Source organism: Cervus elaphus, chromosome 9 (assembly GCF_910594005.1).
Source record: "Cervus elaphus chromosome 9, mCerEla1.1, whole genome shotgun sequence".
Classification (NCBI taxonomy): domain Eukaryota; kingdom Metazoa; phylum Chordata; class Mammalia; order Artiodactyla; family Cervidae; genus Cervus; species Cervus elaphus.
Window position 1 is genome coordinate 51817473 of NC_057823.1, and position 16765 is coordinate 51834237.

At 43.7% G+C, this 16765-nt stretch overlaps 1 protein-coding gene across 10 annotated transcripts in view; it reads right to left on the reverse strand.

Moving 5' to 3' along the window:
• Positions 1 to 16765, reverse strand: part of SIL1 (SIL1 nucleotide exchange factor) — a 237142-nt gene that overhangs the window by 167391 nt on the left and 52986 nt on the right. For 9 of the 10 annotated variants that reach the window (XM_043912904.1, XM_043912902.1, XM_043912896.1 and 6 more), the window contains 2 exons: positions 10182 to 10296; positions 2676 to 2811 (listed from right to left, as the gene is read on the reverse strand). In XM_043912904.1, coding sequence (XP_043768839.1) covers positions 2676 to 2811; positions 10182 to 10286 — 241 coding nt within the window. In that variant the 5' untranslated portion in view covers positions 10287 to 10296. Of the gene's footprint in view, positions 1 to 2675; positions 2812 to 10181; positions 10297 to 14348; positions 14396 to 16765 lie in introns of those variants that run through there. The other variant, XM_043912900.1, reaches the window with a different exon arrangement.

Sequence of the window (16765 nt, forward strand, 5' to 3'; positions counted from 1 at the left end):
AACTCCTCCTTGGAGACCAGAGGACAACACAGATGAGGTCCTACCTTCAGAGACCTAAGGAGACAGGAGGTACTGAACTGAAGCCAATAACTGTCAACATAAACTAGCCATTTTGCCATTCTCTTAAAAGTCCCCCCAAAGATATTCCACCATCTTCTTATGTCATGTCCTAGCTCTTACGCGGGAAATGCTGTGCTAACCCATTCCGCTCCCTTACCAAAAATCATCCTGGAAGGAAAGAAGAACATTCCATGACCATGGAAGTCTTTCCCTGTCACCATAAGTTCCCTTCCCCATCTAAAGCCGGAGAGGACAGGAAGGTTACACACTCATGCATACTCACTGGCATCCAATTTCACAATCAAGTTTAAGGGGTGGCACAAACAGAGAATTTACCATTTAAAATCAGAACTGCTGTGTACTGGGTTATGTCTTCATGTTAGAAATCCTCAGAATAGCCTCTGCAGGAGGCGGGCAGGACATTTCTCCCACATCACCAATTGGGGAACTGAGGGATTCAGTGGCTTGCCCAAGATCCCCTAAGTAGCAAACTTAGGATCTGAATCCAGGACTGGCTCAGTCTAAAGTCTGTGCTCTTTACCACTATTAATAAATTATACTACCTCCTCATTTATCTACTATTCCAGGACTAGTTACATCCCTTTTAACCATTCAGTAGCTGTGATGGAAGTTCCCAGGTAGCATTTAGAATATGGTGGATTAAATATACTGATTAAAGGCAAATGCCAGCTATCTATACAGACCCCTGAGATGTCAATCTCCTACCAACAAACATACATATAAAAATCTTCTCAATGTACACACAGCACATCTTGAAGAGAGTCTTATCTGCCTCGACAGTACCTCTCAATCATTACACATCAAACCCTGAGGCCAAAACAAATCTCTCACCTTCCCTCCTCCCCTCACTGGTCCTGCTCTTGGGGGTGAGCGTAGGTGAAATGAAAACACTTTTGGAATATGGGGCAAGCACAACTGGAAGTAGACTTGCTTTGCCCTCAGAGCTGTGGGGCCTGAGTGTCTGTGCTCAAACACAATTCACGAGCCTTTGGAGTGGCTTCAAGGAAACTTGGGGCAGAACAATTTATAAGGAGCCTTAAGAAACTAGAAGGCAGAGGATGATGTCAATGGGGCAACAAGTTAAATGTAAAAATTAGTACTCCACTCTAACTCTCCAAGAGACGCTTAGAGCACTCAGCCTGCCCTTGTCACATAGGCGCTGGCCCTCCCTCCCCAAGGATATAAAGAGAGGTTCTTTTGCTTAACCATTACCAGCAACCCCACTGCCCAGAGGATGGGCAAGGGCCCTGGGTCAGAACTTTCAGGCTTGATCTACAACGTGGACTGGGGCCTCAAAGGGTGCTACAGGAAAAGAGGGTAGGGGTAGGGACACTGACTTCCATGTGCTCCAGGCACTTGCCTGGTCAAAAGTGGTATAAGCACTTATAATCACATTAAATCAATGAACATAACCCACAGCCTCCACTTTCCACACCCTGAGAGTCCCTCTAGTTTTAGTCCTCAGAGACCAGGGGGCTCAGTTCTCAGGGAAGGTGGAGGAAAGCAGCCAGAAGTTGAATTTGCTGAGCCCACTACCTCTGCCCCTAAAATCTGCCTCTACCCAACACCATTAGCACCTACTTGTTTTCCCTGGTGGTTCATCACTTTTCTGTGGCAGTAACTACCTGCACTCAAGCCCGACAGGGGTGATATTGCTATCAGAAAGTTGGCTGGCAGTGCAAATGCTGCCCCTGCCCAGCACAGCAGCAATGCAGCAGTGAGAACATAGTGATGAATATCAGCAAGGAGTTGATGAAACTATGCTCTAGCAGCTGCCAGGGCTTGTCATCCCACTGCAACAGTGCAGAACACAAAGCCTATTCCTGAGAATTGGCCCAGTCAGGCTCCAATCAAGGACAAGTGGGAGGAAGGTGAGTCCAGGCTGGGGTCAATGATGTTGGACAAATTAGCTGAATGACATAGGTCAAGTCACCTACTCTCTCTGAGCCTCAATGTTTTCTCTGAAAATAAGACAATAATAGCTCTTACTATTGTGAAGACTGAACAAGCTTATGCACACGAAGCACCTGGCACAGTATCTGAATGTGGTAAACACCACAACTGCTGGCTTATTTATTATTTTAATCCCTGGGCCCAGGGCCATAAAAGGGTTTCAAAGTTGTCCCTTCTGAGGATGCTCTGTTCAAAAACCATGCCAGGATCAGCCCCTGTTTCTTGGCACAGGCTCCTTTAACAATAGAAAACTCCTACCCTGAACCAGTGCTCAGGACTCTCCCATGAACAATATTTCAGCAGCACTGAGCCGAGCAACAGAGCCCAAAATAGCATTTGCAGAGTGAGGCACATGTCACTGCCTCTCCTGTGCCTCAGAAGTGCAAGGAAAGAAAGTTTTCAATCACGTGCTCAGAAAGCTCGGCCACCCACCACCTCCCTGCCTTCCAGGGCACTCAGATGCGGCAATCTCTGTTCTTCTGGAACATGAAGGTCCCTGAGTCCTGCAGCAGCAGCCACCACTACTCCCCTCCGAGGAAGCCAGAGAGGGGCTGCTCTTTCAAAACAGCCCTAAGTGGACAAAGAACATGCACATTTTTAATTTCAAGTGTGCTTCCTGGAGACAGGGCTGGGCTTGGTACCTGGACGAAGTGCCTGCCACTCATGGGTCGGGTGAAACACCTCCAAAATCTTGGGTTCCAGTTCCTCCTCTGCTACGGTTTCCTTTCTCTCTGTTTCTTTGGCGCTGCTCTTCTCTGGGTTGGTCAGTGCAAATTCCTTCAGAGAAAGGAAAACAGGGCATGAACCACCACAGCTGGATAGCAAGCAAGCAGAAAGAAAACGGCCTGGGGGAGTACACGCTCCTCCTCCTTGCGTTTCCTGCCCTCCCTAGCCATGTTTGGCCCTTTCATAAGACAAGTCTCAGAACCAGTACAGCTGAGGTGATATGATTAAATTAATACAGCATGTGCTGTGTGTATATGGCACCTTTGTAAATGCACTGTTTAAAAAGTCCAGAAGGTTCCACACTATCGTGAGGGGTTTAAGGGATCATACTGGGGAGAGGGGTTGACAAAATGAGACAACAGGAGACTTTCTACTTGATAAGCTCCTATACTGTTGGATGATTAAAATTCCTATTACTCTTAAAATTAAAACTAAAGATATTTATAAAAGAAAAAGCATACAACTGAATAGAACAGTGAGGCCTCAAATGGTCAACTCAGATGTACAAAAGCTGGTAGCTAAAGCCCAATTAATTCCTAAGACACCCAGCAGGGCAGACTATGGGCCTGGGTACCTTAATTCCCCAGGGTACCTATGGGGCATACATGACCTCTTGGGACATTCCAATCCATGGAGGGAGGGGTGCAAGTGGGAAGGCACCAGTCCAGCTGGGCTAAAGGAGGAAGATGCCCAGGTTGGAAACCTCTTCCTAAAACCTGTTTCCTTCCACCCCAGGGAGAATATGGAGGATTAATGAGATGGTGTCTGTTGAGCACTTTGAGCTCAGGAGAGAAAGATGTAATATAAATACAAAGTATTATTCATCTTATTCCTTCCCAGCCTCCCATCCTTCCTGTCCCATTTTTAAACCTGTTTGTGTATAAAAAAGCAGTAAGGCCTCAGGAAACTGGAACTAGAGGGTTCCAGAGCTCTGAGAAATTACATCTGGGAGGGCAAAGAAGAACCCACATTAGCACACTGGAAGATTATTTCAGCACTCCCACCTCCCCTGCCATCACTTTTTCCCCACCTCCCAATTCTTCCCCTAGGAGTATTTTTCATGGATTCCTCCTATGAACTCAAACTTGGGCTAGGTACTTTATGTAGATCTCATTTTGGTCTCCCAAGCAACTTTAATCCTACTTGGGAGGTAACAATGCCTCTCTTTCAAGCAGTACCCCAGGTCCAGATAGGAACCTCCCTGGGTCCCTTAGGTCCTGATCTTTAACTAGCTGACAGAGGAAAGATTAAGGGGTTAAGGTGTTGATGATGACAATACGTAAAGCCCCTCCAAGGATTTTTACATTTTAACAAGAAATAAAAACGTGAGATTCAGATGGAAGAATTTCAGATCTTCTGAAGGACCAGTAAGGAAAATTATCTTGGACAAGATCAGTCCAGTTCAGTCACTCAGTTGTTTCCGACTCTTTGCGACCCCATGAACCGCAGCACGCCAGGCCTCCCTGTCCATCACCAACTCTCGGAGTTTACCCAAACCCATGTCCATTGAGTCGGTGATGCCATCCAACCATCTCATCCTCTGTCGTCCCCTTCTCCTCCTGCCCTCAATCTTTCCCAGCATCAGGGTCTTTTCAAATGAGTCAGCTTGGACAAGAAGAGGTCCTTAAATCATGTTACAAGTAACAAGATGCACGGATGATAGAATTGTGGTTTAAAACTGAAACTCTCCTTCAGGTAACCCAAAGTTCAATTCCAAGTTGCTTTTGACTCCAGGAAAAGTTCCTTAACTTTTAAGCTTCAGTTTCTACATTTATAAAGAGGAAATAACATCTCATTCATATGTTAGAAGAAGTATCACCCTGTAAACCACTAGCCCTGGTTACACAGTAGCCATTACACCTATTACTCATAAAGGGAGTCATGTAGGGGCAAGTCAGATGAGTCTGTGCTGTGACATCCAGCAGGGACTACACAAAATGGCTTCACTCAGGCAGGTCAGGTTTGGGTTGTGGTCACCTGTGCAACCTGGTCCCTCAAACTCCTCCTACCCTTTGAACTTGCAGTCCACACAAATCTGAGCTCAAAAGAAAAACTAGCAACAGAAGAATAGGTGTGTGAGACTAATGAGAAGACTGGCAGGCATTCTGACATCACACTTCCAACAGCTGAGTTTCCTGAGGGCAGGCACTGTGTCAGTCTTTTTCACCACTGTATATACCCCTTGCCCAGCCCAAGGCTTAGTTTGTAATCATACAACAAAGGAATGAAAGAAGTGCTTCCTCCTACAGGCAGGTGTATCTTTTGGAGACAAGCCCAAAGAGTTTGCTGGCAGCCAGGAACTAGCTCCAAACTCCAGAACAAAGACCACCTTGTCCACTAAGTACCTGGAGCCTATATACTCCAGGGCCCAGCCATGCTGGTCAGTCTCTGTCAAAAGTGCCGTACACTAGACCACAGGGCTAGAAGACCATTAATAATATTTACCTCTGAAGTATGTGGATTAAATGCCTCCAGAAGCCAGGCAGGGACAGATATAAATGTGCTGTGTGCCCAGTGTAAAAACAACTAGGAGTAGAGGAACTGTGAAAACTGGAGTCCTCCTGTCTTGACCAAGAAACATAGCTGTTACTCAGTTGCCACTGCCGTGAAGGCATCCAACTCGGTAAGAAACAGAAATCCAAATTTTTCTGTGATATTTCTTACTTTTAGAACACAAAGAGGGTCAAACTAAACATCTCTAAGCTTTACATTACAACTCTTGCTTTAGTGTATCTATTAGCCAGGTTAACTCCTAGCAGGTATAACTGTAATCAACTAACCAAATCCTCAACATTAAGAGAAAAAGAAAGAAAGAGGCAAGGGTAATGGTGATGATGAAAATATGACCCTTCAAAATCCAGGCAAGGCTAGCGTTCATTTCGGTGAGTAGAAGCTAAGAAAGCCCTTTTCCCTAGATCTTTAACGAGACTAACAGAGTAGATTCAAGAAGAAGGATTACAACAAGATATGAACCACTGAGACACATACTTGAAGCCTCAGGAAAGGCCCTTTTCCCAACAATCCCATCACTGCTCAAAATATTTTCTTAAGTTTCCTCTTGGTATCACCTTTGAACCATATTTTGCGCTACACACGCACACACACACTCTCTCTCACAATCTGCCATTATTTTACAGTTCACCTGTTTTTAGTAGAAGTGACATAAATTTGGTGCTCATCTGTCTGATCAACTCACTCTGATCACCAAATCTGGCTCTGAGTGACTTCAGCAAGCACTGAGGGAGGCTTGGTCACACAAACATACTACAAGCTAGACAGTCACCTCGAAGGTGGAATTCCAGAAAAGATTTTCAGGAAAAGCAGCATCACGGAGATGGAGTTGTAAGGAAAACAGCAGCTACCATTTATGAAACCCCTACCCATATGCCCGGCACTGGTCTAAAGTGCCTTCCATGCCGCACAACTCCTCCAAGTTCCACCTATGAAACACACACTTTTAATCCCATTTTACAAACACAGGATCTGTGCAAAACCACACTGCAGAGAGAAAAGCAGAGATTTAAGTCCAGGACTGCCTGAATCCTGACTCACTTCTATGTTTCTGTTCTTAGTCAAGTGTTCTATCGGTTGTGCCTTGGATGCTAAGGGAAGCAAGCCTGTGGGGGTGGGGGGTGGGGTGGATGAGATCACCCCAGCACATTTACCAGCACAGCCCCTACCCTTTATTGGACAAGGTGAGAAACACAGTTGCAGAGAAAGGGATGACCCTCCCTCTGCTCCAGCAGGGTCCAAAACAAGAGACAAAGACCGAGAGGTGAGGGAGGCCAGCCAGCCCGTGGTCAGCTCTGAAGTAAATCTCATGCTCTGGTGCCCTCTCAGTTGGCTTTTCAGGGCTCCTTTCAATGCTGAATTCTCTCTTCTCTCTGCCATCAATACTGTAAATACCAATTTCCTCTGAAATGGCAAGAAATCCCAGCTAAGGTGTTAACTGACAACAGCTTACCATGATACGCTTCCTTACACTTGCAACTGAATAAGAGATTCTTAAAGACCAAAGCCTTCAAGATCCAAGAGAATAAATGAACCTCTCAGGGTAGGTGGATTGCTGTTGTGACAGAGACAGACTGAGGGGGCAACATTTTCGGATAGGAGCCTGGCTGACAGAGCCATAAATTAAACAATGGAAGCAGCCACCCCATACTAAAAAATAACAGCTGACATTTATTGACCATCCATTAGCCATACAGTGCCAGTCTCAATTCTAGATGCTTTATATATATAATCACATTTAATCTACACTAAAATTTAAGAGGGAGGTGCCTGTTTTAACAACCCTGTTTTACACATGAGGAAACAAAACTCAGAAATGGTCAAACTGACAAAGTGGGAGGCAAAAGAGAACTTACTAAGGCTCTGTGCTCCTTTATACTGGGTTCCACTATCCCACTCATCTTCTACCATCTCTTGAAGGTGAGTATACCACACAATACATCCCTTTAGCATTCACACTGCTCCTTAGAAGTGCCGCCCCAGAGAGGCGCCACAACAGGAGACAGGAAGGGAGGATGGCTCCAGATCGTATCCTGATACACAAAGCCAACCTTTGCTGGGTGGCCATTAACCTGTAACAAATGCCCTTGGGGAGAACAATTCCAGGTCACCAGGAGCATTTGTCTGGACTCCAGGCTCTGAACAAAGGATCATGACCACTCCCATCTCCCCCACCACCCATTTTCACTGTTGTGAAGGTGGCTGGCTGCATAATTTGGATTTTAAATGCCATCAGGGCAGCAATTTTTATGGTATGAGAGAAAAGATGCTTCAATTCCTACTTGTACTTAGCACATGATGAAAGATTATGACAAATGGATACAGCTTAGGAACAGACATAAGGATAAAAGCAGCTTCTGCTGATGGAAGTCAGTATTAACATTTTTCTGAGACTAGGTTCAATAGAGCTAATATAAATGGGCCAGAATAATTATGGCTCTGAAAGCTCATCTATTTGGTTGAACTATTATCCAAAAGGGACTTACTAACACACAGTCCTTAAGTAAATTCATCAGCATGCTTTTGTTAATTGTGCATCTGCTAAAGCTCATGATGGGGAGTACCCAGATCCTCAAGAGCTGCAGGCTAAAGGGGACACAGCCCTAATCCCTCAGGAAACTTGGGTGCTTATCTGGGCCAGCTAAGTTAGAGCCAGCCCCAACCTCATGCTGTGGCCAGTTCCACCCTCTGGAGCCAATGAGATTCCAGTCTTACTGTCCTTGAAGAGACCAGAAAAATGACAGCAACAAGATCTTAGTCAAAGAACATTAAAAGCTCAAAAGGATTCGTGACTCCTAACTGTACATTCTCTCCTGCTCCACAAAGTAGGGAGAAAGGCAGAGAGAAAACAAATGACTTCAGAGGGAAGGTGGAAGTTTGCCATGAGCCAGAGGTGAAGCTTAGCTGAGCTGAATTGCTATTAAATTCATCACAATTGTCATTTGCACTTCAAGGCCTTCCAGTTCCAAAGCCTCCAGCACTTTACCCAACATTTAAGTAGGACCCCTGGGGTTGGGGAAGGTGGCCAGGGGAGGGTAAAACTGTCAGAGAGTTGACAGTCAGGGCATTTCATGGAAGAGGAAAGAGAGGGCACTGGGAGCTGGTCAAGGGCAGGCTTTGCTGGGGCAGGCCAGGGAAATGGGGCCAGGACACCCTGCAGCCAGACCAAGCTTAGGGCCTTCTCAGGCATTCTGCCCCTGCCTTTGTCAATGACAGAAACCCTCAGTAATGAGGTCTGGGTTAATGAAAAGGAGACTATAAAGAACATGCAAAAAAGGACAGAGGGAAAGAGGACACAGAAATGGAAGAGGGGAGTAGAGGAAGAAGCAGTCTTGGTGCTCACCACACCAGTACCCAGTCCTTGGGGAAAATCCTGACCTCCTCAGCTCTGCCACAAACTAGCTTTATAATGTTGGCCAAGTTAGTATCTCCTAGTTCTCCTCCTTCTCAAGATGAGGATAATAACTTCAGTTGTCTACTTAGCCAGGTTGTTGATGGGATTAAGTGAGGATACACATATAAAAGCACACAATACAACGCTTGGTTGGATCATAGAAAAAGCAAGAGAATTCCAGAAAAACATCTACTTCTGCTTCATTGACTATGCTAAAGCCTTTGCCTGTGTGGATTACAACAAACTTGTGGAAAATTCTTAAAGAGATGGGAATACCAGACCACCTCACCTGCCTCCTGAGAAATCTGCATGCAGGTCAAGAAGTAACAGAACCGGACATGGAACAACAGACTGGTTCCAAATCGGGAAAGGAATACGTCAAGGCTGTATATTGTCACCCTGCTTATTTAAATTACATGCAGAATACATCATGCGAAATGCCAGGCTGGATGAAGCACAAGCTGGAATCAAGATTACCAGGAGAAATATCAATAACCTCAGATACACAGATGACACCACCCTTATGGCAGAACTCTTGATGAAAGTGAAAGAAGAGAGTGAAAAAGCTGGCTTAAAACTCAACACTCAGAAAATAAAGATAATGACATCCAGTCCCAACACTTCATGGCAAATAGATGGGGAAACAATGAAACAGTGACAGACTTTATTTACTTGGGCTCCAAAAATCACTGCAGATGGTGACTGCAGCCATGAAATTAAAAGACACTTGCTCCTTGGAAGAAAAGCTATGACAAACCTAGACAGCATATTAAAAAGGAGAAACATTATTTTACTGACAAAGGTTCGTATAGTCAAAGCTTTGGTTTTTTCAGTAGATGTGTACGGCTGTGTGAGCTGGACCATAAAGAAGTCTGAGTGTTGAAGAAATGATGCTTTTGAATTGTGGTGCTGGAGAAGACTCTTGAGAGTCCCTTGGACTGCAAGGAGATCAAACCAGTCAATTCTAAAGGAAATCAGTCCTGAATATTCACTGGAAGGACCAATGCTGACACTGAAGCTTCAATACTATGGCCAACTGATGCGAAGAACTGACTCATTGGAAAGGACCTGAGGCTGGGGAAGATTGAAGCAGGAAGAGAAGGGGACACAGAGAATTCAAGATGGTTGGATGGCATCACCAACTAATGGACATGAGTTTGAGCAAGCTCCAGGAGTTGGTGATGGACAGGGAAGCCTGGCATGCTGCAGTCCATGGGATTGCAAAAAGTTGGACATGACTGAGTGACTTAACTGATAATACTTGGTACATGATAAGCTTATCATTATCATCATCATTGTTATTACATCATTATCATCATCACCATCTTCTCCCCAAAGAGAAAATGTGTCATAAGCTTTAAACAGAGGCCAGAGGACTAAGGGATAGGGGAAGAAGTGCACACATTCCGTGACCCAGCACTGGTCACATTCCTATAAGAAACTCCCACAGCAGCCCTGGTGGCATGGAGACTTTCTTGGACCCCAAAGATCCCTCTACTTGTGTGAAAATACTTACCGAGTTCTTATGACAGAGGCAGAAGTTGAAGCAGGAAACCATCAGCATACCGAGCAGCATGCACAGAGGAGCCATCCTAAAAAGGAGCAGGCCCTGGTGAGGCATAGTTAGAGGCCTGAGGAATGTAAACACAGAAGATAGAAGGTCAATAGGAAGCTGGTGCCTGACACCCTTCCCTGCCTGTCCCAACACAGTGATTCCCACAATGTCACTTTTTTCACAGATGTCAAACATTTCAGATGATGTCAGACATTTCCGGAATAGAGGTATCACATATCTCCTACCCCAGACATAGAACAACCTAAAGTAAGCCTCCATTCCCCCATACAAGGAAAGAGGCCTTGGCTGAAGCTGCAGTCATCCAGGACCCTTGCACGAGCTATTTAGGTTGATGCAAAAGTAACTGCAGTTTCAGATCGTGAATTTTAAATCATTATAAGTAGGCTCAAACATATCTTTATTAATCAAAATAGGTACCTTTACAATCAACACATTTTTACCAATGAGAAATAAGCTGGTTTATTCCTGTAGTGTAAAAATCCATGCTTTGGGATTCTACAAACTCTTGAAAAGTATTTTCTGCCTCTAGCTGGTTGTGGAAGAGTCTTCCCTGCAAAAAGTTGTCAAGATGCTTAAACTAGGAGTTGGTTGGCGAGAGGTCAGGTGAATATGGAGGATGAGGCAAAACTTTATAGTCCAATTCATTCAACTTTTGAAGCATTAGTTGTGCAACGTGCAATCAGGCATTGTCATGGAGAAGAACTGGACCCTTTCTGTTGACTAATGCCAGCTGTAAGCATTGCAGTTTTCGATGCATCTCATCAAATTGCTGAGCATACTTCTCAGATGTAACAGTTTCGCCAGGATTCAGAAAGCTGTAGTGGATCAGATGGCAGCAGACCACCAAACAGTAACCAGGACCTTTTTGTGGTGCAAGTTTGGCCTTGGGAAGTGCTTTGGAGCTTCTTCTCAGCCCAACCACTGAGCTGGTTGTTGTATAAAATCCACTTTTTGTCACAAGTCACAGTCCGATTGAGAAATGGTGCATTGTTGCATAGAATAAGAGAAGACGACACTTCAAAACGATGATTTCTTTTATTTTCAGTCAGTTCATGAGGTACCCACTGATCAAGCTTTTTCACCTCTCCAATTTGCTTCAAAAGTGAAATGACCGTAGAATGGTCAATGCTGAGTTCTTCGGCAACTTCTCATGTAAGTTTTAAGAGGATCAGCTCTGATGATTGCTCTCAGTTGATCATTGTCAACTTCCAATGGTCATCGACTATGCTCCTCATCTTCAAGGTTCTAGTCTCCTTTGCAAAACTTCTTGAACCACCACTGCACTGTACGTTTGTTAGCAGTTCCTGGGCCAAATGCGTTGTTAATGTTGTGAATTGTCTCTGCTGCTTTACGACTCATTTTGAACTCAAATAAGAAAAACACTCAAATTTACTTTTTGTCTAATATCATTTCCATAGTCCAAATTAAATATAAACAGCAGGAATAAGTCATTAGTAAAAAAAATAAAGAAATGTGCATTAAAATGATGTATAACATAACCATATTAAGACGGTATTCCAATATCAAATAGCAAATTTCAACAATGCAAAAACTCAATTATGTTTGTTCCAACCTAATATAATAGCCCTGTCCCTTCCTTCTTCATTATCCAGGTTGTTATCAGGTTGCACAAGGTGGCATTGGCTATGGTGCAGAAAGAAGGAAACTAACCAAATGATCTGTGTCTGAACAGACACAGGCCCAAGTTCACATAACCTTTATAACCATTCACTTTTTTAAAACATTTTTGTATTTATTTGACTGCCTGGTCTTAGTTGCAGCATACAGGATATTAGATCTTCATTGCGGCATGCGGGATCCAGTTCCCTGACCAGGGATCGAACCCTGGACCCCTGCATTAGAAGTGCAGAGTCTTAGGCACTGGACCACCAGGAAAAGACCTTAAATGGTTATAGGTTATATAGTCCCTAAATGGTTATAGTCCCTAATGGTTAACCATTCACCTCTAAACCATATCTACTGTTATACCTGAAGGCAGATACCATCAGCATCCCCTAAAAACAGCAAAATTCAATATTCTCAAGTCATAAAGCCTTTACATCACTTTTCAGACAGTCAAACAAACCAAAGTGCAGGCCCTTATGGCTGTTAAACTTTAAATGATACAAGGATAAAAGGATATCTCATGTTCACAGATTGGAGGCTTAATATCGTTAAGACGGCAGTATTACCCAGAGCAATATTCAGATTCAATGCAATCCCTATCAAAATCCTGATAGCAGTTTGCTCACAGTCCAGTGGTTAGGACATGACACTTTCACTGTTCAATCCTTGTTTGGGGAATTTAAGATGTCAACCTCCGCCAAAAAAAAAGAATCCCAATACTGAAAAAGAAGAACAAAGTTGGAGGACTCACATTTCCTGATTTCAAAACTTACTACAAAGCTACAATGATTAAAACACTGTGAGAAAAAAAACAAAAAAACGCTGTTGTATAAGTGTAAGGACAGATATACAGACCAATGGAACAGAACTGAGAGCCCAGAAATAATTACATATGCAATAAATTGATTTTCAACAGTGTTATCTAGACAATTCAATGGGGAAAGGACAGTCTCTCCAACAAACTGCCCTGGAACAACTGGATATCCACATGCAAAAGAATGAAGTAGACTCTTCCCTTATATCATATATAAAAAGTAACTCAAAATGTATTAAGAGATAAAATTCTTAGGAAAAACATAGGGAAAATCTTCATAACCTCAGATTTGGCAATAGTTTCTTAAATATAATAACCAAAGCACAGACGATAAATGAAAAAACAAACAGAACTCCTTCAAAATTAAAAGTTTTAATTTTGTGTCTCAAATGACATTATAAGGAAAGTGAAAAGACAACTCAAGAAATTAGAAAAATATTTGTAAGTCTTCTATCTTATAATGGTTTAGAATCCAGAATATATAAATAACACCTATAACTCAACAACAAAAATTTAAATGGGTAAAAAACTTGAATAGACATTTCTACAAAGAAGATATACACAGGCCAATAGGTACATGAAAGGATTCTCATCATTAATCACTAAGGAAATGCAAATCAAAGCCACAATGAAACAGTGTACCATTTTATATCCACCATTATGGCTAAAATTTATTTTAAAAAAAGAGAGAGAGACAGTAACAAATATTAATGAGGATGTGGAGAAACTAAAACCCTAGTGCAATGCTTATGGGAATGTAAAATGGTGCAATTGCTGTGGGACAGTTTGGCAATTCCTCAAAAAGTTAAATATAAAACTACTATATATGTGATCCAGCAATTGCACCCCAGGTATATACTCCACCTAAAAGTTCCAAAACATTGACTCAAACAGGTACCTCCATATGAATGTTGATAGTATCATTATTGACAACAGCCAAAAAAGTAGAAATAACTTAGGTATTCAACAGATTTTTTTCAAATGTGGTACATACAATGGAACATTATTCAGTCATAAAAACTGAAATTCTGATACATACTTCAGCATGAATGAACCTTAAAAATATTATGCTAAATGAAATGAACAAGACACAAAAAAATAGATGTTGTATGGTTCTACTTAAGTGAAATATCAAGAATAGGCAAATTGAAGTAGTGAAAAAATTTTGGTCAGTAAACTAGAGAGGAAGTCAAAACAACTTAACCCAAACAGGCAAATGGTCCCAGAAAGAAAGGCAGAAAGAAAAAAATAATAATAATAATAAACTTTAAAAAAAAAAAAAAAACCTTAGAGGGACTTCGCTGGTGGTCCAGTGGCTAAGACTCCACACTCCCAATGCAGGGGGCCCGGGTTCAACCCCTTGTCAGGCAGCTCGATCTCCACATGCCACAGCTAACAGTTCACAAGGCAGAACTAAAGAGCCTGTATGCTGCAACTAAAAGATCTTGCATGCTGCAAGTAGAACCTGGGGCAGCCAAATAAATAAATCTGGGGGGAAAAAAACACCTTAGAAAACTTCAGAACCTGTCAGTATCAGTCCAAGATCCTTATAAAAGGTTTGCAAGTTGATCATTCAGCCCCAATACACCTCATTAGGCAGTTTACTCAATAAAGTCCTAACTGAATTAATTATAGGGGAAACACCTCTAGAGAGTATGGTATTTTACCTTTTCTCTTTCCTATTCCTGCCACGCTCCATGTTCCACCTCAATAAACTGGTCCTGTGACAAGACTGCAGCGGAGCCCAAGGCTCTGCCTGAACCCACAATCAGAAGTTATTACCCCATGCCCAGCCCACACCTTCTCAGGGGCAGACGGAAACTTTCCCTAAGGACATCTGGAGCCATGAAGGAAAACAGCCCTGCTGGACTGACACTGTGCTAAAAAAGCACAGCCAAATGGAAAAGCAAAGGCTTAGGAGCTAAAAATAGCTGCTAAACTCACCCAGCAGCAAAAGCCTTTGCTTTCTGCCAGTTTCTCCCCTCTTTTTTTGTAGACAAAATGGAATGGCTAAATGCCACATGAGTTTTCCCCAGCAACCTCGCTCCCTAGGGCACCAATCACACTGAAAGACACGGAGTGAGTTCACAGCACAGCACTAGGTTCTGGACAGGTGCCTGGCCATGCCTAGGGGTGCAGGGGAGTGGGGTGCAAGGCTCAGTGAGGATGAACAATGGGCAGAGGCAATCAAGAATGAGAAGTCTAGAAAGATCCAGGGAAGATGGGTCCCAAAGGACATATAATGTCCCATACCTTTTTTATTTCTGCATCCTTGGCTGTGGAGAAAAGAGGAATAAAAAATGGAAGCAGTGGGCTAACAGCACTAACACGACAACATACATTAAGACAGAAAAGGTTTATCCCAAAAGACTTCCCTTCCCCTACACGAGACTGTTCATGTGTATAGGCATATACACACAGAGAGAATTACATGCTCCCTTCTTAGAGCCATCGTTACACACTTGGAACTGACGCTGGGGGAAAAATGAGGAGGAAGAGATAAATGAGAATGAAACCAAGGGCAAAAAAGACAAATGAGCAGGAGGCCCAGAAGGGACTGAGAAAGAAGAGGTGGCGGCAGCTGATGTATAAACAGCAGCATCCTCACCTCCTGGAGTGGGACTGGAGGGCGGCGGGTACAAGAGAAATGGCAGCTCCCACAGGGCTCCCTACCACCTCCATCTCCTGCACACACACTAACACCTCAGAAGCATTTTCTGCCAATACCAAGGATAAGAGATTGATTTCCAAATGGATCCTTTATCTCTCCCACAATAATTCCATGTGGACTGCACAACTGACCTATTCATTGCCTCCATATGTTTTTCCATGACCCGGAGAGAGAGAACACGGTGGGGCCAGGGGTTGGGGGGTGGTATGCCTGGGAAGGCCTAGGAGCAGTGAGGCTGGGAGAAAGGGGTGAGACAGTTTCCCAGGCTTTGCAAGGGCACCCAGAAAACAACTGCAAACTCTGCAGCATGCAGACATGGGTAATGGTATCTTCTGTCCTCTTAAGGCCTGGCCTCCAACTGTGTCCACCTGGCCTTCGTCTTTATTTAAAAAGTGGCAACTGGAGGGCAAGTAGGCAAGTTTTCCCTGGGCTTTACACGGAGGCTAGGAGAAAGGAAAGGAGAAGTAGCCCACAGTTTGGTTCCACCATCACAAGAAGGAACCTAGGCAGTGGCAGCAGCAAAAGAAAACCTCAGGCCATGACATAACTAAAGCCAAAGTCACAGAATCCCACTGAGGCACAGTGTGGCCTAAGTGGCCTGAGGTTAGTACCCTTCCCAAATCACTTGCCACCCACTAACCCTGGGTTCACCTCATCACCTGCTCCTGTACACTCTGCATAACAAACCTTCCCATCATCCCTAACTCTCAAAAGAAGACAGAACTACATCTTTACATTTAAGGCCTTCTTCTGACTTACAATACCATCAATTCAGTCCAAGAAAGAGGGAAGTATTTCAGTGTTCCACCAGTAACTCTTTCCTTAAGTGTCCTTGGGCTTTGGGACAAAAGAGATAATAGGGTACTTAAGATGTCCATTTTTCTATCAAAACTGGCCATTTGTAGTCTGTACTTCTACTTAAATAGAGGGTGGATGCTCTCAGCAATCTGTATTGCCAACTTACTGCTGCCTGGAGTAGCTGCTGAGGGCATAGGTGGGAGGAGGCCCTTGGACTCAACAGCCCACACCTTCCTGGTGCTTCACACTCTCCTCTCAATTCATACAGGACTGGGGAGGGAACTGGGCCCTACATAAACATGAAATCTTCCCATAACTTTTACCTTCTCTCAAGGAAGGAAAACAAAAGAATGCCATGATGGATGGCAGGAAGCCAAGAGAAGGAGGAGTGAAACTGCTGGACCTCTGAAAACTTCTGACATGGCTGGTAGGCCCCAGGGACACTGGCTGCTCTCCAGGTGCAGGGCCAGAGCACAGAGAGAAAGGGTAAACGTCACAAGTGTTCTTGGCAGGGAGAGCCACCTCAGCAGCCTGCCTGGTCACGCTAGGAACTCCATCTCACAAAATGCCCAGGTTCTTAGTCTATAGCATATTGTCCATGTATTTGTTTCCCCA